Source organism: Drosophila ananassae, chromosome 3L (assembly GCF_017639315.1).
Source record: "Drosophila ananassae strain 14024-0371.13 chromosome 3L, ASM1763931v2, whole genome shotgun sequence".
Lineage (NCBI taxonomy): Eukaryota > Metazoa > Arthropoda > Insecta > Diptera > Drosophilidae > Drosophila > Drosophila ananassae.
This window is the reverse complement of record NC_057929.1, coordinates 5,906,152-5,925,916: the sequence shown is the minus strand read 5'-3', so window position 1 is coordinate 5,925,916 and position 19,765 is coordinate 5,906,152. Positions and strand designations below refer to the sequence as shown.

At 44.1% G+C, this 19,765-nt stretch overlaps 3 protein-coding genes and 1 long non-coding RNA gene across 7 annotated transcripts; 1 reads left to right on the top strand and 3 right to left on the bottom strand.

Annotated features, from left to right (window-relative positions):
* Nucleotides 1-954: 954 nt before the first annotated feature.
* LOC6495743 (40S ribosomal protein S23) lies at nucleotides 955-2,254 on the bottom strand. Its single transcript, XM_001959442.4, has 4 exons — nucleotides 2,157-2,254; nucleotides 2,055-2,097; nucleotides 1,530-1,689; nucleotides 955-1,298 (listed from the first exon to the last, which is right to left on the bottom strand). The coding sequence occupies exons 2-4, from the start codon at nucleotides 2,056-2,058 to the stop codon at nucleotides 1,031-1,033; spliced, it is 432 nt and encodes a 143-aa protein (XP_001959478.1). The 5' UTR covers nucleotides 2,059-2,097; nucleotides 2,157-2,254; the 3' UTR covers nucleotides 955-1,030.
* An 872-nt stretch (nucleotides 2,255-3,126) lies between these two features.
* Nucleotides 3,127-7,594, bottom strand: LOC123257233. Its single transcript, XR_006507241.1, has 2 exons — nucleotides 7,539-7,594; nucleotides 3,127-3,444 (listed from the first exon to the last, which is right to left on the bottom strand). It is a non-coding gene; the product is annotated as an uncharacterized LOC123257233 (long non-coding RNA).
* Nucleotides 4,518-14,535, top strand: LOC6494893. The gene is made up of 4 exons (XM_001959441.4): nucleotides 4,518-4,694; nucleotides 4,923-5,056; nucleotides 11,147-13,040; nucleotides 13,283-14,535. The coding sequence occupies exons 3-4, from the start codon at nucleotides 11,162-11,164 to the stop codon at nucleotides 13,435-13,437; spliced, it is 2,034 nt and encodes a 677-aa protein (XP_001959477.1). The 5' UTR covers nucleotides 4,518-4,694; nucleotides 4,923-5,056; nucleotides 11,147-11,161; the 3' UTR covers nucleotides 13,438-14,535.
* Nucleotides 14,526-19,668, bottom strand: LOC6495742 (dynamin-like 120 kDa protein, mitochondrial). Of its 4 annotated transcripts, none has more exons than XM_001959440.4 (14): nucleotides 19,504-19,668; nucleotides 19,096-19,393; nucleotides 18,899-19,034; nucleotides 18,406-18,522; nucleotides 18,225-18,299; nucleotides 17,575-18,164; nucleotides 17,148-17,521; nucleotides 16,930-17,094; nucleotides 16,688-16,875; nucleotides 15,431-15,903; nucleotides 15,244-15,362; nucleotides 15,102-15,186; nucleotides 14,838-15,042; nucleotides 14,526-14,761 (listed from the first exon to the last, which is right to left on the bottom strand). In XM_001959440.4, the coding sequence occupies exons 1-14, from the start codon at nucleotides 19,530-19,532 to the stop codon at nucleotides 14,697-14,699; spliced, it is 2,919 nt and encodes a 972-aa protein (XP_001959476.1). In that variant the 5' UTR covers nucleotides 19,533-19,668; the 3' UTR covers nucleotides 14,526-14,696. The 4 variants fall into 4 exon arrangements, with proteins under 4 accessions (XP_001959476.1, XP_014763476.1, XP_032307080.1 ...); XM_014907990.3 differs by having other exon boundaries at nucleotides 16,697-16,875; XM_032451189.2 differs by lacking the exon at nucleotides 18,406-18,522 and having other exon boundaries at nucleotides 16,697-16,875.
* Nucleotides 19,669-19,765: the final 97 nt, after the last annotated feature.

Genomic DNA, 19,765 nt, shown 5'->3' with positions numbered 1-19,765 from the left:
GCTCCAAAAATGTGGGCGTGTGACACTTGAACGGCTATCGCCAGAAAATCTCTGCCTAAATGCAGAAAAAGAAGCAAAACAATAACAAATTATTGATAAGCAGATCGGGTCGAAGCACTGCAAGAAATCTGCTTCAAGATTTTCAAATTTAGGTTGTGCTTTCCAACGACTTGCCTGGATTTCGTTCAGTGAAGGGGCAACCTCCAGGTAGGAGGTGCAGTTTGCAGTTTGCGACTCCCTTATCGCTGATGAAACCCGGCACACGTTGGTCCAAGTCCCGGCTCATGCATTGATGGCTGTCTGTTTCGCCTGGCTCTTGGCTGGTTCTGTTATGTAAGCCATCCCATCTATGCAGCCACTGCGGTAGGTATGAGAGCCCGGAGAGATGCTGGAGCACACAATCAGGGAGTGCCCCAGCTGGATAATAAACTATTAAATCTTAGTGCGTTTGTATAAATATTTATTTTTAAGAAGTATTTTCTTGTTTCATTTTCATATACTATGTTCATTATTTTGAATTTAAATTATGGCGCCAACTAAAAACTTTCGTACTTTACAGCACAGTTCCGCTCAGTGCTACCAGATTGAGGATGCCACCTAGTTAATACCCAGGGTTGCTGCCTATTGTGATCTTGGCCATATTAAGATTAATTAGCCATGCTCTTTGTTATATTTCCATTTAATTATTAATGAAATTTACATTCAGATATTAAATGGCTGAAAAATAAAAGATAGATTCGTTTTCCGCTGTCTATTTCTCAGCTCAAATGAAAGTATTTTTTTAAAACAACTATTTTGGGTATATAGATTGTTTATAACCACCTTAATTGCCAAAATGGACCAGATGCAGACTTTAAATTGAAAGATTTCCTTTAATGGACTTGAAATAATATTTAAATCCACTTTCTGATCTATTCTTATATATCACATTTAATTGAAACATTAGCCAACGTGTTTCTTTTTTTTGTTTTTATTTAGTTTGTAAAACCCTAACTCTGTTCGTCTGGAAAAATATTAGATGTAGCATCATCTAAGATCTTGGGCGCTCCTTCTTCTCCTTGTAGAGAGCCAGCAGAGAAACGTTGGCCACCTTGACAACCTTGAAACGCACACCGGGAATATCACCGACGGCGTGGCCCTTACGACCGAAACCGGCAACCAGAACCTCGTCGTTCTCCTCAATGTAGTTCAAGCTACCGTCACGGGGTACGAAGGCGGTGATCTTCTTTCCGTTCTTGATCAGCTGAACCCTCACGCACTTGCGGATGGCAGAGTTAGGCTGTTTGGCTTCAACGCCGCTGAAAAATAAATGGAAAATAGCGTTAGAAAATAAAGGAACATATCTAGCATAGTTGGGCAAATAGGATTCTTTAATTATGCACTGTTTCAGCTGCTGACACGCTTGGCATCTCACAGTATAATCCTGTGATTTGAGTTTCAAACCAAACAAAACACAAAAATATACTGCGAGGCGACGAGACATGGATGGTAGAGTGATATCACCTTGTTTATTTCAGTGGAATACTTACACCTTCTCGAGAACGATTCCCTTGGCGTGGGAAGCTCCTCCGAAGGGATTGGCCTTCCATCTGGTTCCCAAATGAGCCTTCTTGTAGTCCTTGTCGGCCCAACGCTGGTCACGACGGTGGTTCACATGCTTCCTAGCAGTGCGCAGACCTCTTGGCTTGCCTGAAACAGTACAAAAGGAATCCTTGAGCTAAAGGAACACATTCTACACACTGCAACAACAAAACGTAAACAAATGGTAGCTAGTACGGCGCTTGGCTTCCTCTTTGAGGTTAGATAGAGCCAAGGATTGTAAATATATGAGAGTGGCGAATTTTGGCACAAGAGCACTGGCACTTTCAGTTTGGCAACATAAGTTATTGACATAACAATATATCTTTCCGATTTTTCACCAGATTCGCCATATTTTTAGTTTTTAGTTCACTTTTCAGCCATTCAGCCGCATGGCGTTTACAGCTCCATTTGTTCACCTTTTCCCGGCGCAATGCGATCATTTCACTTGAATCCCCGACTTTCCCGCAACTTACCCATGATTTCCTAACTATCGTGTAGACAATTAAAACGCCCGTTCTGCGTAAAATAGTTAAAAATTAGCAAAATAGGGGAGGAGCCACGTGGAGCGTACATACCTTGCCAAAACGAGAGGTTAAAAAGAAAGAGACCAGATGGGGCGGCGGGAATAATGGCACAAAACTAAACCAGGGTTGCCATATATTCTAGATAATTTGTGCCAAAAGGTAGCTGGTAACACTACTTAGCTCGTTAAACCGGGTTGTTCCCAGAGAAATTACGTTCCCCCGATCAGGACATTATAGAAACTCACTTCTTGATTCAAAAAAATTTTAAAATCATTCATACATGTTTTAAACCAAAGAGAACAATTGCTGTTTAGAACAATAACTGCTGAATAATCGATAGTATTTTTGTAATTACTATCGATGTTGCTCAGAAGTAAATATAGGAGGAATTTCTATATTGAAACTTAAATGCATATATTATATATTTTTTTTTGATTTAGTCCTTAGAACCATCAACATTTTCTTTATATATTTTTTTTTAAATCGACTATCCGGTGTACAGATTTCAAATTATGAGATTTGGTACCTATCGAATAGGTACCAAAGTTTCTAGTGCTATTGCAGCCCTGGATCTTAACAGTTTTTTAAACTTACAACAAAAAATCCGAATCTCCATTTGACTTAATCTTAAATTTACATTTCTGCTCGCTATAACTTGATTAAGCAACGTATTTGAAACGTTGTTGTTTTCAAGTGAACTTTTTTATCAGCTTCAAAAAGACTGGCAAAATTAGTAACCATTTTAGGGCGCATGAGTCACCGCATTCCGCTTTTACTTCGATCGTACAATCTGGATGCTGTTTCATTTTTAACTCCAGATTTTTTGCTGACAAATGCTCACATGACTGAAATACCTCAAGCCATTTGACATTGCACTGATACGTGATAAGCGATTTGCATAGATGCTAGATGAAAACAACGCAACGTCACAGATTCTGCGTAAAGTGATAATAAATCGTATGCTGAATGAAATTTTTATTATATAATATGCTTTCAATAAATTAAATTAAAAATAGTTTCCTCCAGACGATTTGTTTTATTGCAAGCATTCGTATATTTATGTCCGCTATAATATGCTGATTAGATTAATCACTAAATCCGGCCAAGTTAGGTAAGATGTTGCCTCGCCAAGACTCGAAAAAGAATTTAATTTGTCTAATCAATATATTTTTATGACGTGCCACCCATGGTCATATAATTTGGGAGCCTTATCACTGCACCGAAGGGGATTTTCAGGGGCTGGGGGATGGTGGATGGCGGCTTATCAATCAAAACTCAAAGTAACCCAACAATTTTCTGATTAGTCAATCCAGATATGGAAAAGGGAAACGGAATTGACCTGAAATGATATCGAAATTAAGGTTTTAGTTTAAATATACTTTATTAAGAAAGAATTTCTGCTAAGCAGGGACCAAAGTTCGCAAATTCCACGCGATAATACGTCCGCAACCGGATAAACGAAAGACTGATAAACCCGAAGTCCCTAAGGGGCTGAGGAATCGGTTAAATCACTGGGGAATCGGTTAAAGTACTTTTCGAAATACGCACAAGTTCATGGCCCTCTTAATGAATTCAAGCTGGGCATGACTTTCAATTTTAAGGCCTCTGCGGCCGGCGATTAACTAATTACATACGTCTAATCAGGTTTATCTAACAAATAAACAAAAAAAAGAGTGCTACAATTTCATAATTTCTGGAAAGAATTTCTGGAAGAAATGTCGGAAAGCCGAATGCCGGTAACCTGCTGGATGTACAAACAAGAGTCCAAAAACTATTCTCTCGCCACATTGTGAATGGGGCTCATTCACATTTTTGAGTTTATCTTTGGTGTAGTGGAAAAAGCCAAAGACCCACACACAACATAGCACGAGGGCAAACACTCATCATCGTGTTGTTACTGGTAGGTGGCCCATAATTTCGGGAATACAAAAATACGAAAATAAACGATATATGTGTAGTTTCTTTTTTCTCTGGAAAAAAGTTCAAAGATATACGAGAAAAGCAACACCAAAACACCCAAAAATTCGAAAACCAAGAGAACACTCCCAAAAAATACAAGAAATGTAGAGGAAATGAAACAGAGAACTAAATAAGATACTTTGCATTGCGTATCCGTCAAATACGCATAGGGCCATGTTTTCTTTTGGTTCTAATAGACTGAGCAGATCCATTTGGAATCCATTCAGAACAGAATAGTTTTTGGGAACAGGGAATGTAACTCAGCTAAATCAAACAAGAGCACAGGCACGGGCAGCTCTTCAACAAAGTTGAAAATTCTCCGGCACACACAGATACACACGCTCACTATCGCAGCCTGCCGCCGTATGGTGTTGCTGGTGTGTGTTGGTGTTGCTGCCGTGCTGCCGAGCTGCCTTGCTGCCTTTGCCTGCTTTGCTGCTTTCTGCTGTGCGGTTTATACTGCCAACACATTGTGATTTCCCTTAGTTATCTTTAGTCCGTCGGGTTGCTCGCATCGATTCCGATCCCCGGAGTGAATAAAACAAGCGGTCCGCATTTATATGCTCTACATATATATGCTGTGCTCCTACGGCTGCTACTGCTACTGCTGTTTCGAATATATAAACATATGTATAATCAGATACTGATACATATATGATAGAAGTATTTTTAAGCGTGTTGTTTCGCTTCACGTCGATCCTACTTGCTTGTGCTTTTGGTGTTGCTGTTGCTATTGCTATTGCTGCTATTGCTGCTGTTGCTGCCACTGTTGACTTTTAACTTTCGCTTTTACTGTGTGTCGTCGGCGTACGCGTTCGATTGCTTTCGCTTTCTCACACCAGAATAAATTCTTTGCAGCGCGCCAAAAATAAGCCACCGAGCCACAAGCTTCCAAGTTCTAAAATAAACCCACAAAAACACAATATCGCCGAGAGACGAGACTCGAGACTCGAGAGGATAGAGACCCTGCTGCAACATCGCATAAGTTAGAGGTAAGAAGGCAACTCCCAGAACCGCGCCCGCACTCTCATTCTGGACTTGGCTCAAAACGGGTTTTGGCCAAAAACTCCCAAGACAAGACTCGACTCTACACTCCACACTCCATACTCCACGCAACACGGACGCACAGGCCATGTTACCACTTTACGTTTATGGCCAAAAGGGCAGTCAAATACCAGGAAATGAGGCTTTCTTTGTTGCTGCTATTGGCTATTTCGCTTTGTTTTTCACCCGGTTATTGCCTGTTTAAAACCACCTCCTCCCTGAACTTGAACAAAGACAATCAGCTTACGTTAGATCGATAGCTAGCTGCTAGCGACCAGGGTGCTACTGCTAAGCCTATGTATCGTATCTGCGAGATACTTCTGCACCACCTGCATCACACAACTTTTCTTGTAATTATGGCGGTATATTGGCATTAATTCCATATGCAAATCTCGACGCCAGCTCTCGACTTTATCTTTCCGTTTGCAACACGCCTTTCGCCCGTTCCAATATTGGGTGACTAAGCGATCGAATTTTTTTTTTGGCATTTTGGCCAACCGGTTGCCGGCAAAAAGCAAACAAAAACAACCCAACACTCCCAAGGGCAGGTGTTCGGTTTTTGGGAGAAAAATGTGCCAAGACTAGTGTCAATTATGATAAAGCCAAGATAACCTGGCAAAGGCCTTAACATCCTGGGCCTCAGACTGCCCTCCTTCCGAATCTAAGCAGCACTTGGCAGAAAAAGTCAGAAACTTAAACCGAAAACCCACAATCGAAAACCGACTTAAACCACATCCATATTCATATCAATGGGCCGTGACGCACGTCAAAGGCGAAGCATTAGAACTGCAAGATGCCAATGACCCAATTTAGTCTCACTCCACTGGCTTAATTGCTCTGCTCTCGGTAATTAATCAATCTGACTCACAAGTGGCATGTTTGAAACTACTTTTCAATATTTTTTAGCTAATTAGGAGTTTAGGAGTTTTTTTTTGGGAAAATTTGTAAGCGGCAAACATGTTTTCTGCATTTAATATGCCCACAGATTGCGAGTCGGGCCAAGACCCATTGCCAAATAGCATAAATATTGGGGTTTTCTCAACTGTTCGGTGGAAGAACTTGACTTGGGTTTCTCATTCTTCGACATGGTCGGGTGCGCTTGCGTGCTGTTTGCTTTTTCTCTTCAAGCCGGGCTTGAAATTCTTAAAAATAAACCCCAGACGGTGGAAATTTTTATTTTTCACACAGTCAGAGAGATCGATAATCGGCCTGTAAATATTGACAACGAGATTAAGCCAATTTTAGAGCTGCAGTTGCAGCTTGTTTGCTTCCTTGATTTTCTTATCAGATCGCCTGTAATAACAAAAACAAAAAAATAAAGGAATATCATTGGAAAGCAAAAAACATTTTGGCGCCAATGTCGGGGTCGGATCATTTAGATCAGAGTACATAAAAAAACGAATGTTTATTTGTCGAAAGGTCTGGAACAAAATTCAATTTGAGGCAATAAAATGGGAATTATATAATGATATTAAAAAATCGTAAAAATCGTAAAGAGATTTAAAAATAGTATTTCTACTTTTTTGTTCGAGTGTAAAATCACATCCTATCGGAAAATTGCTGCTTGGTTACTCAGTTTGCTTAGTTGCTCGATTCGGGGTCAACTTGGAAACTGGGAACTGAAAAGCTGAGAGCTGGAAGCTGGAAGCTTGGGGGGCTGACTGCGTCATGAGACAATGACACAACGCACTGCCCGGACGAACAGATGGAAGAGGAAAGAGCCTGACAAAGCCACGTGCAGATAACCCAATAAATGAATATATAAATACCAGTCGACAAACACACAAATCACGACATGCAGCCACCCAGAGCCCTCCCATCTCTTGATTCTCGATTTTCAATTTGGAATAATAATTACGCGACTTGCACTTATTTTCCATGATTTGAACATGTTAATTGATTATGAATCCCATGCTCTACTTCCGACAAAAGAGAGGAGACCAGACCCCAGCGACCATTGATCGCTCCACTAATTGTCGCGGTCTTTGTTCGTGCCGATAGTGATGGTGGTCAGTAGAAGCAGCCAGAGGCTACAGAAGCCACAGAGTGCCACTGATAGTGCCAAATGCCCCGCATAAGATAGCTAACGGTGTCAGACGCACAGTATCTTTTCGCCCCAAAAAGATACTTCCCTCAAAACGTCTCATATCTGGAGCTAGCTAGCGCACTCCTCCTTGAATCCGCTGGGTGAAAGGCCGAGCAATGAACTTGAGGTGGCAGCTGCCCTGAAGTGTTTGTAATCCCATCCGGAATGGGGTCAATTGGTAAACAGGAAGTGGAAAGAGTTGGGGAAGACTATTTGAAGAACAAAATGATCTGAAGAAGATTTTATTAATTGTTCTATTGTAAGATATTCTATAAAAGCCCAAGTTACAAAAGATAATAGTTATTATCATTAGCCTTAATTAAAAGTTTTTTTGTTATACTCACTAGAAATTAAATAATCATTAACCAAACAAGTGGGATTGTTAAAATGCCACTATTTCGAGCAAAGAAAGACCTGCCTTTTAGGTCTATGGCTCCATTTTGGGACGAGCACAAAACTAATTAATATTTTGAGCATAAAGTCGTTTTACTTTATTGCTTCACTTGTACCTACAAATTGTGGCGCTCAGATGAGACTACCGGCTACTGGGAACCTGTCCCAGAAGACTATCTAAATGGGTCTACACGCACGATGACAAACGGATTGGATCGCACGATAGAGTAGGGAAGGCGGGTCTCTGGGAAGAGGGATATCTTTAAGAGAATGGAGGACGTACAACCGGACGCCTACAGTTTAGTGTTAAAAATAAAAAGAGACATGCACTACAAGTGTGTGCAATGTGTGTACAACAACAACACACACACACGAGCAAGACAGACAGTCGCAGATAAAGATACAAATACTTGTAGATACATGTGCACATTAAAGGAAAACCAGAAGTTTTCAAGCAGGAGAACATCTTAAGAAGTCACCGTCTATACTGTCTACACGGTCTACGTCTACGTTTCCGTCTGCGGCGAGGCCTCTTCGTCTGGCCGGACTCCACCCCGCCGGCCTCATCGGCGGCCGGCGGCTCTCCTCCTTTTATGGCCATATGTGTTTACCTATAACATTTATTAATTCAATCGACGGGCATCAATTTAAGCGCTGTCAACGCTCGCAATTGCTGCTGACAACTGTTGGCGACCTCCTCCTTCTCTTCCACAAAAAAAAACATTTAGGAATGCGGGCTGAGAGATGAGGAGTTGGTGGCTCGCAGCTGGATTAGCTTACACACAGTGGGAGGAACAGGGCAGGGTGCTCGTGGAGGCCATGGAGGCCACAGGAGCCGTGTCACATTATCCGCCATTTGTGGGGCCAAACCCACCGGGAAACAAACAAAACGGAGAGTATGCCAGCTAGACTTTTCCAACCCAATGTTTGGATGCTCTTATGCAACGATTCTTATGCAATTATATTGCTTAGTTTTCAAAAAGTTCCATCTTGAAGATAGTTGAAGATAATCATAAAAAATTAAAGCAGGAAATTTGATTTAGAATTCTATTAATTTTTATCTCTGACCTTCTTAAATATGGCTATCAGATACCACTAACTTCTTTCCAATTTTATTATTTTTTAATTGTTCTTCCATTCCTGGTGGTATACTCCAAGTTTTGTTTGAAAACCCTTGAGACAGCCATGATACCCCAATGCCTAGACCCTATCTAGGTGTGGCGTCCCCCTTGCCAATTTGTAGCTCGAAGATGTCTTCGGCCCAGCGCCTCACTTTCGACCACAATATGGGATCGTGGCAACAAGTAAATGCTAATGTCTATTTATACTCGTCGCTGTTGTCGCCGCTGTTGCAAGTCAGTTACGGCAAGAAGCACTTGAAGGGCTTCCTTCGACTGGCCCTTCTCTGGTTCTGGTTGTAGTTCTGGATTCCCAGAACCCGGCTAGCCGTGCTCCGTGGCCAACATGCCGCCATTTCCTCATGCCGCCTCATGCCGGCATGGTCATTTGGGCATGAAAATGAAAACAAAATCTGAAATACGAGCAGGGATCGAATGGGGAATGAGGGTCTTATGGGTGTGTTATTATTCTGTTTTGATTGGCCTAAGGATGGAGCGTGGTGCGTGGAGTGGAGTGGAGGTGTCGCAACACTTTCGATTCGATTGCTCAATAAACAAAATCGAGCCAGACCTTTGTGCCTATCGCCTCAATGGGTCTCTTTATGGGATGCCATAAATTCGCCTGGTCAATTGATACGACTCTATAGCGGTGTATAGCCGAAATTCGGTCATAAAGGAAATGAAATTATCAAACTTGGGCCCTGTCACGTGGTTGGGGCTTCAACTGGGGCTAGCCGTTGCCAGGCGCGAATCCCTATCGGAGGGCCATAAGCCATTTACTGTCCGGGTTAAGCCGTAGCCGGTGCAAATCCACCGTGATAACGTCTGGCCAAAATCTGGTAAAATAATCAATTAATTTATGGAATGTAGACACCCAAGCCGGGTAGGTGCCACCGATTATCAGTCAGTTATCCGGCTCTATCTCCCGCTAATGATACAATCTCAGATCCTTGGATCGTAAATCCCTGCTATCACAATTTCTGAGCTCACCAGACTTAATTGTAGATCTTCTTCATAAATTGTAAACAAAATAAAAGAAATAACGTCTCAATGGGGGGATCTTAGACACCATGATAGGGACATGTAAGCATCCGCTTTACGGCAGTCACAAAGCTGTTTCTGGGCCTGTCGCTCCACGGCGGATCACAGATTAGATTAGCGGATAAAAGCATGTGCCAAGGCCAAAAGTTTGTTAGCCGCAAGATGTGGACAAACAAGAAAAGCAATCAAAAGAAAAGGCGAAATCTACGGAGCACACTCGCTCATATAAATATGTACTGTTCCTACCTATACCCGTGTGCCTGGCATACTGAAAGATTATTATTTCTACACTCCACCCAACTGGGGGGATAGCTATTTCGGATACATAATTGCAAATTCCATTTGCTATTTGGTGTTTGGTGTTCGGGATTTCTGGTCTTCTCGATCGACTGGTGCTTCTGCTTCTTCGGCTGCCTGGTTGACGCACTCTTGGCCATGGCCCTGTCCGTTCCTGACGTTTGACAATCCACCAAACAGAACTGTCCAACCACCACCCACCCACCAACCCAGGCCTCCCTCCCTGTCGGCGCCATCTGCCGACCCATTGACGTATACATATGTGATGTGATAAACACCAAAAGCCTTTCGCTCTACGCACCATTCTGCAGATATTTCGCAAATACATATAGCTGCGGGGAAGTGAAGAGCATTTTGTTTTTTGAAACATTTTAAATACTAATAGATGGGTCTTCTATAAGAGATAAGAAACTTATTCCAAACAGAAACTCATTCTAAAAAGTTATAATATTCAAACAATAGAGTAGCTGTGACTTGGTTATTCCTGACTGATATTAGACCTATTTTAAAGGATCTCTGTTGGTATTTAAACAATTAAGTAAATAATAAAGAAACTATTAGATATGAAACCTATTCAACCTTTCATTTAAGTAGTCTTTTAAGAAGTAGTATTTTATTAATTAGTCTTTTAATAAGTAGTCTTTTTTCAAGTAGTCTTTATATTTTCTTTATAATAAAGGACAAATTATATACAAAAAAATGTTTATAAATTTATAATTTAGAAGTGACAATGCTAAAAGTAAATTAATTGTTCTATTTTGAAGTATTTTTACAGATACACTGTACAGATATTTGATTTTTTAGACATCTCTAAGATGTCAAAGAAACTCCATACTTAGAACTAGAAATTTACCCTTGACTGTAGTAACACAGATACCTGTACAGGTGGAGAGCAGAACCAAACCAAATGGCAAATGTTCAATTGTACGGCTATCTGGGCACGTGACACTTAAAAATAGATTTATCCATGCAAAGCATAGGGAAACCATGGGGGCGTATACGCAATGCGAAGGCCATTCGATTTGGTAAACACTTGCGCAATCATAGAACCGATCTTATTTCGTCAAAATGAATCCACACTGATCACCACTTTCTCTTCGTAGGTCCGTTTCCAGACCATGGCCACACAGCAGCAGGCAAGGCCGCAGGACGAGCAGGCGTCCAATGCCCTGGTGTCCAAGCAACCGGGCGACAAGAAGCCAGAGAATGAGGAGGAGATCGAGGAAGCGGCCGTCGTAGTACCGCCGGACAGCGGCTGGGCATGGGTGGTGATGGTGGCCTCGTTCCTCTGCTGCACGGTGATCGATGGAATCGTGTTCTGCTCGCCGCTTATCCAGGAACAGCTGATGGCTGAGTTCAACGTAAGCAAGGGCTATGTGGCATTCGTGTCCTCCCTGCTCAGTGGCTGCTACCTGATGGCCGGACCATTTGTGAGCGCCATGGCCAATCGATTTGGATTCCGTCCGGTGACTATGGCGGGTGCCGTCTTTGCTGCCATTTGCTTTGGGCTGTCGTACTTCGCCACCAGTGTGGAGTACCTTTTCCTAATCTATGGCATTCTGGGCGGCATCGGCTTCTGCATGGTCTACATTCCGTCTGTGGTCATCATCGGTTTCTACTTCGAGAAGTGGCGTGCTCTGGCCACCGGAGTGGCCATGTGCGGCTCCGGCGTGGGCACATTCGTGTTCGCCCCCCTGACGAATGTCCTACTGAAGATGGGCTGGCGCGAAACCCTGGCCATCCAGGGAGCCATTGTCCTGTCATGCGCTCTTTTCGGCCTGGCCTTCCGGCCCATCCAGCCCATCACGCTGTCTGTTTCCAACGAGGAAGGCGACGAGCAGGAGAAGAGCAAACTGAACGGGCATGGCAATACGGTGGCCCCCACCCCACAGCTCCACCAGGCCGCCTTTACCAAGCCGCTGCCGGAGGGCCGGTTCGCCTACTCCATGCCCAACTCAGCCCACAACACGTACATGGGTGCCTCGCAGCGCAACCACTACCCCACCGCCCAGGAGATCTTCAAGGGCATGAATCTGGAGAGGAGGCCTTCGGGCACGGCACCTGGCAGCAAGGGTACTGAGCTGAAGCAGCTGCGCAAGTCCCAGCCCACCACACCAAACGGAGATCCCCAGCAACTGACCTTCAACCTGCACAAGGAGCTGACCACCGTGGGTGAGAACGAGGAGGAGGCGGAGAACGATAACCTGTTGGAGACGGAGGCCAAGCCGGTGACCATCCAGGCACGCCGTCACACCGTTTCTGGCCGCCGCCCCCAGGACATTGGCAAGCGAGCCGTCGCCGGAGCCCAGGACCCCAACCATGGACAGTCGCACTCCTCGTCCAGACCCATGTACCGCGATGATATCTTTTTCACTGGATCACTGACCCGGATTCCCCAGTACCAGTCGCAGACTTCCCTGGCATATCACATGTCCGTGACACGTTTGCCCACCAAGCAGGACATGCTCGAGGATCGCCAGAAGGGTTGCCGCATCTGTCCGGAGGCAGTGCGTCGCACTCTGTCGACCATGTTGGACACTACGCTGCTCAAATCGCCTGCCTTTATGTGCCTCGCATTCAGCGGTTTCCTGACCATGATGGGCTTCTTTGTGCCCTTCTCCTTCCTGGTAGAGCGTGCCGTCGACGGTGGCATGGACAAGGAAACGGCACTCGGAGTGCTAGGTGGAATTGGACTGGTCAACACCTTTGCTAGGATTGTTTGTGGATCTATCAGCTCCTTCCCAGCCATAAAGCCACTGTGGCTAAACAACTTCGCCCTGACCGCCGGCGGCATTGCCACGATCTTCAGTGGTGTCATTATCAACACTGCCAGCCAGTGGACCTTTGCCCTGTTCTTCGGTATCTGTATTGCCTGCTTCTCGGCGCTGCGATCCCTGATCGCCGTAGACCTGATCGGTCTGGAGAACCTCACCAACGCCTACGGATTCCTGATGCTTTTCCAGGGCATTGCCGCCACCGTGGGCAGTCCCATTGCCGGTGAGTAATTGCCTCTAAATAGTTCTTATTTTCTTATCTAACAAGTCATAATGATACTTAATTTCCATATCAAGATTAAAGTTTATTTTAAACAATTCTTTTTGCTTATACATTTATATTTTTGATAATTTTTTTTGTCCAATCATTTGTTTTTGACTCAGAGGCATTCCTCCTTAAAGATAAGGAACTTAAGTTTATTAAATGTAATAATAATTATTAACGCATATCCTTTCCATCCACAGGTGGTCTTTATGCGATGACCAAGAGCTATGATGCCGCCTTTTACTTTGCCGGTGGACTGATCCTGCTTTCGGCCTTCCTCTGCTACCCACTCACCTGTGTGAGCAGGTGGGAGCAGAACCGCAATGCGAAGCAAACCACTCTGCCGGCGGCCTAAGGTGCTCCAGCGATGGATCTAAGCAGCAGACACCACATTGACATCGCAGCCGTAACTATCTCCACTATTTGGACAACCATAATTGGCCAATCAGTCAGTTCTGGTGACACGGAGATCGAGGAGCGGATCAATGAAAACAGAGCGCGGAAGCGTGTTCCGAGTACTTGATACGTTAAGATTAGACTAAGCGTAATGTTTGTGCCTTCAGCGATATCGAGTGCCTATCATACACACCCCAAAAAAAAAAAAAAAACAAACAAAAAAAACTAGAGCAGTAGAAGAACTAAAATGAAAAAAAAAGTGAAAAAGCACTCAATCAGAAAAGAGTGAGGAGTGTTCAAAGTATGTTTCTATAAGCTTTAGTGGAGCAGTTGCCCGGAGTGGATGTAGAATTTAGCAGCCTAGGTTAAGCGGAGGATAACCGAAAACATTATTAATACCATTTATGTTAGCTATAAGCAGCGTGCACATGGCTTTGGCTGGGCCACAAGTCGACTGCCAAGTTAAGAATCGTTTGTTGAGTTATTTAACCGAGATAGGAGAACATAAGAGCATTTGTTTATCTTGTAAGAGATACTGGTACGCCACACCACGGACGTGTATATAGACACACAAAACCTCTAGCTAGCCAGATAGATATTTAGTATGTTTATCAATCAATCAAAGACACCTCTCCACCAGCCGATCGTCCGACTGTTAGAGAGGTTATTGCTCCCGCCCGATTACGATGTCGATCCCGAATCCCAAATGCGGATGCATCGTGGGCTTAGCCGTGTGCCGATCGTGGACAAAACGAAAAATCAACCCACACGATGAGGCATCTGGTGCAAGTGCTGTGCTCTTATGCAAACAGATTTAAATATATATATATTACACTATAAAGATACGAATACAGAAACAAATACAGATATACACGGACCGCTACATACTCAGCACGTTGAGTGCGTTTCGCGTTTACGTTTATCAATTACAATTACATTTTAATACCGAATGACTTGTATTACATTTAAATTAATGAGTTTACATTGCATTGCATGCGACATAAGGTTACAACAAATAATTCATAAACAATAAAGACGATTCGGTAATACAAACTAACGATCTATTGGTTTATTACTTTCGCAGCACAAAGTAAGCTTAACTAAGGGCTCAAGCGTGACTATGAACAAACATTTGAAATGTGGGCTTAGACTATATCATCCAGTTAAATAAGTAACGCCTCGATTGATGTGTCTTTGGTCATGGCACACGAACACACACTACTTCTCCTGGTTCAATGAATTAATGAACTCCTCCAGCTTCTCCTGGATCTGTCGCACTTTGACTGTCAAGCAAACAGATCAAATTAATTGACAATTTAATTGGCGCCTAAATTCAATCAGATCTGTCGGCAAACTTACTCAGTTCCTCGGCCAGCAGAACACGCTTGCCCGTGAGCAGGTGCGCCTTCTTCTCCTCATCGTCGCTGAACTCGTCCAGCACCGCCTTTATCTCCTTGTCCAAGCGCCGCGCCTCCCGATTGATCACCTGCTGGCGCAGCGCATTGCCCGTGATCTTGATAACCTGTTGGATGCGCCAGAAAAGGACGACGTCACTGCAGGAGATCTGAAAGAAGACGAGGATCATTATTAATTGATACACCTAAGATGTCTCTTCCGGCTCACCTCGCATTCGGCTCCCTGCTGGGTGTACAGGTAGTAGGCCTTGCGACAGTCCCTGGCCCGTTGTAGCGCCTGCTGCAGGAAGTGTCTGAAATGGAAGCATGTGTCACCAGTTGCTATATTCGGATCAATTCTTTAAAGTTACTTTCTGTATACGGGGAACCACGTCTGGCGAATGTAATCCGTGTCAACGTCTACGTTATCCCGCTGCAGATTCTTTCGAACTGTCGTCAGCTCATCGTAACTCAACGTGGGCAAGTGTTTCTAAAATTATAAGATAAAAAACAATTATAATTATGAATAATAAACAAGCAAATATGATATAATCTTACCGAATCATTCTTTAGTATTTTATCTAGTTCTCCCTTAACACTTCTCCGCTTCTGCTGATCCTGAGTGAGGTACTGCCAATGGGTTAATCTCCGCCACTGACCAGGTCCGAACATTTGTCCCAAAGTCTCTTCCGTCTGCACAAGCTTGGCGTTGACGGAGGTCTCCAGGAACTTGACCGCCTGATCCCACTCGGACTTGTCATGAACGAACCTGTCCTCCAACGTATTCAATTGGATGACCCTCAGCATATCGATGGCTTTGTCCTCCCAGCTGTGCCTCCTGATAGCCTCATCCACGACAGCAGCCTTCAGGTGATCAAAGATTCCATCGTGATCTTGGGATTTTTTCGCGCGATCCATTAACGACAGAAACTCGTTCTGCAGTGCTTCCCAGCCGGCTTCCACAGATTTGGCGGGCAGTGCCTGCTCCGCCCACTGACGGAGCTTTATGTCCACCATCGTGTTAAAGGAGTCTAGAACAGAATATTGTAACTAATTAGTTTAATCGAATACTCTGTGGAACACACAAATACAATGAAATGATAAAGAAAGCAAAAAAACAATCGACATTCCTAACTTGGTGGAGTGCAATTTGTGTCAATTAGACATTGATTTGGCTGAATTCATTGGGTAAATTAACGGATCTGTCATAAAATGCAAAGTAAACACCCAGCACCCAGCCGAGCGGGACAAACGTGTTTGGCTGATATCACATACATTCTCCTGTTGAGAGCCGAATTACCAAAAATCTGGTTTCGTTACAGGTGCTCGTAAATCTTCGCTTATAACACTTTCCGGCAGCGCACATGACAGCGAACCTGTGACGAGTCTCGGCTTAGTCACTATTTTCGGGAAACGGAAAGAAGGGTACGGTGCTAATGGAGTTCAAATCGCCGGACGGTTGTCGGGGATTACACAGTAAATTTACACTCATGATTCAAATGAGCATTAAAATATTTAGAGTCGCAGGAGCCACGAACCGGTTTGAGAGTTTTTTTTCGGCGCATGTGATTCCCTTACGAACGCGAAATTATGATAAAAGGAAAGTTAAACAAAATAAACCTTACGACGCATTATTTAAAGGAACACGTGAATGTGAACTACAAGACACGGGCTTTCCCTCAACACACATTTAACGACAACATAGAGCGATGTATCACAAGGCGAGCGACGGGCGATAACGAGTATTGACGTGCCCCCAACGATGACGTTGACGGTACCGGCTTACGACCTACAACTTAGCCTACAAAATATTACTTTGAGAACCTGACTGAGCGGCGGGCAGGTAGATATTCTCAAACACATAGTTGGACAGCTTCTCCCAAAGCTTCGAAGTGAGTGCATCATCCCACTTTTTAGCTGAGATCTGCGAGAGCGTTACCACCTCGTCCAGTATTTCGCCCTTGGCCTTATCAAACAGCTCGTCCCGTCCCGATTCGCGCAATCTAAAAATGAATTGTTAAATGGTGCTAATTTTTGCAAGACCCACTTTTTGTTACCTGGGGAAGTTGTTCTTCCATTCTGTTTCCAGATTGAATCTGGTAGCCTTAAATGCATCTGCCTGCTGCTCAATGGTTTCCCGCACCATCTTCCAGAAGCGGTCTGAGACGGCGAGACTCAGATTCCGGCTGGTTACTTGATGGGGCATTATCACACCACGGCGACTAAGTTGGAAAAAGTGAGTTTTGATTTATGGATTTATATTACAAGTACTCACTGAAAAAGTTTAGAGTTCTTAAAAAAGTCCTCTTCGTATTGCCTGATGGCATCTATGCTGTCGTCCTTGCGCCCACGTCCCGTAACCACTGCATAATATCCAAGAGCCTTCATGGGAAACAGTTTACCAGAGAGTATTTTTCGTATCCTGTCGGGATCGGCCAACTCCTCCGCCAAGTCCACTTTGGTGAGGACAAAAATTGTGCGTCGCCCCAGAGGATCGCATTGCATGACCAAATCCGTTACATTACTCCTCTCAGCGTCCACAGAACCATCTTGGATGCAAAGAATAATAGCGTTGGGGTTGCTCATGTAATGCTTTGTCATCTGGTGGATCGAATCTTTGGTGTCGGAAGCCATATCCACTGTCATGGTCTAAAGAAGTTAATCATTAGGATTTTGTTAAAAAATATCTCAGAAGAACTTACGGAAATGATGCCCGGCAAATCGACTAGAACCATCCGCTGCAGACCAGGACCCTTCACCGTCATGGCGATGACTTCATTGCTCACAGTCTTGCCTCCGCGCACTGAAGCCCGCATTCGGAATTCCACTTCCCGTCGCAGCTCCGCCAAATCAGACTCTTTGGTCAGGTCGTACTCCCGCTCCGAGTCCCGAAACTGGGCCACGTGGTAGGGTCCTTCGGCCAGGGTAACTTTTACGGGCGCCCTAGTCATCATTTCGCCACTGCCACGGGGGAAAATGCGTGCCTTTGCGATGGATTCCAGAACAGAGGTCTTGCCACTGCTCTGATCTCCAACGACAACTACTCGGGGTAAATGATCTGCCATCGTGTAGCCCGTATCGTAGCCCGACAGTTCATCCAGCACCTCAGAGTACATGTCAATCAGAGACTTTTTAATTTTCTTTGCCGTGGTCCTTTTGTTCGTCTTGAGGATAAGGAACTGCTGGCGCAGCTCGCGGTTCTCCTTTTCCATCTTCTCCAACTCCTTTTGGTACTTTATTTGGACGTTCATGATCTCCGTTTGCAATGTTTCAACCTGGCTCTGCAGCTTTTCTGTAAAATGAGGCTTTATTAGTAAAGATTCGACTCTAAAAGTATTAAATTATGACATACCATACTTCTTGCGACTTTCGTCCGTGGTGATTCCCAAAGCTGCCACTGTCGTCTTGGCTTTGAGATCCTCTTTGGCTACAACAGATATAAAAATAAGTCTCGATTACAGAGGGCAGGGTTCTCTCACTTTAAATAGGCCCAAAGCAGGGAGGCAGTGTGATTTTAAAATTGTGTAACCTACTTTCGACAATCTGAACTCCTTGATAGTCGGCCGCCTCGATGGCATCTTCCAGACGACTGTCAAACCAGGTGCGCCATTCCGACAATTTATCCTCGCCCAGCTGCTTGAGCTTCGGATCTACAAGCAAATCAAGCCAGGCAGCCAATAATATCAATATCAATTAATTGAATCGTAACTCGAGGAATGAGGTGAGCAAAAAATGCAAACAGAAAATAGATAAATTCGGTTAAAATGTAACCAGTTATGGGAAAACGCAATTAAAAACTATAAGAAGAGCGTAAGGCTAACACATACTCCAATAAGCTAATTTACAATGTTATATTACAAAGTTAGGGTTGTACTATTTTAGAGAAACCCATGATAATCATAAGATAATCGTCTGTCAAAGTTTTAAAGGTTATTTGCAAATACCCTTCCAGAAAATATCCCGCCGTGAAGACCATTTATAGTGAGAGAAGACAGGCGTGGTGGCGGTTAAGGAACTGCAACTCACCGATATCAATCGCGGTCTTCACCAGACTGCCCACCTCGATGAGATTCTGCGAAAACTGACTCCAGCGCTCGCCCTGAGGTAGAGCATCCTGCAGCCACTTCATATCTGGCAGACCCTCCTTCCAGTCCTCGTATTTCTAAAATCAAACCAAAAAATGTACCTTCGCAAATCGAAGTTATATAATTTGCGAAACTTACTTTACTGAGAGACACGCCCCCGCCTATCGCACCGCCCAGGACGAGGTACCGCAGCTTAAGAGCACCTCGAAGGATGCGAACCACCAGCATGCCGTAGCCACGTGAGGGGGGAGGCATCTGCCATCCCCGCGCTGGATTGCCGGCCAACAAGAACTCCTCGTGGTGGCGGCCATTTCCATTGCTACTCCCGTTCCCATGACCCCGAGAGCTCCGCTGATGACCGGTGATGTTGCAGAGTGTGGAATGATTACAGCAGGCAACTTTCGTGGAGTATACAACAGCCTTTCTCGCGGTACGCCTACGGATAGAACACAGATGAAAATAATAGATTCCTTGCTGATGACGAAATCGGTACGAAAAATTTAGCAAAACCTTTGGCCTTTGCATTTGGGGACGCCGCCTGCTTACCGGTATGAATTCTGGTAGATGCGCAACATGATTGCTGATGAGAGAAACGATTTTCTCGCAGATTGCTTAGTTTATTTACGAGAATTAATCAATTTGCCTGCCGTAAAAATTCATCTCAACAATTTTTAAGGAAACATCGATGCTTGATTGCGACTATCGATGTTTTTGGCCCATCCCTGAATCGGATCTATCGAAAACAAACTTCGAATACCTTCAAGTTCGAAATAAGCTTTCTGAAAGCCCGCGACATTTAAAATTCAAC

What these genes read in the sequence shown, in the direction of transcription:
- LOC6495742 (XM_001959440.4), bottom strand. Translation starts at nt 19,532, where the DNA reads ATGTTGCGCATCTACCAGAATTCATACCG. An exon ending in TGGTTCCCCGTATACAGAAA is followed by an intron (nt 15,187 to 15,243) that starts GTAACTTTAAAG and finishes CTTCCATTTCAG; the next exon opens with ACACTTCCTGCAGCAGGCGC. An exon ending in AGCAGGGAGCCGAATGCGAG is followed by an intron (nt 15,043 to 15,101) that starts GTGAGCCGGAAG and finishes GTCTTCTTTCAG; the next exon opens with ATCTCCTGCAGTGACGTCGT.
- LOC6494893 (XM_001959441.4), top strand. Translation starts at nt 11,162, where the DNA reads ATGGCCACACAGCAGCAGGCAAGGCCGCAGGACGAGCAGGCGTCCAAT. An exon ending in CGTGGGCAGTCCCATTGCCG is followed by an intron (nt 13,041 to 13,282) that starts GTGAGTAATTGC and finishes TTCCATCCACAG; the next exon opens with GTGGTCTTTATGCGATGACC.
- LOC6495743 (XM_001959442.4), bottom strand. An exon ending in GGAATCGTTCTCGAGAAGGT is followed by an intron (nt 1,299 to 1,529) that starts GTAAGTATTCCA and finishes TTTATTTTTCAG; the next exon opens with CGGCGTTGAAGCCAAACAGC.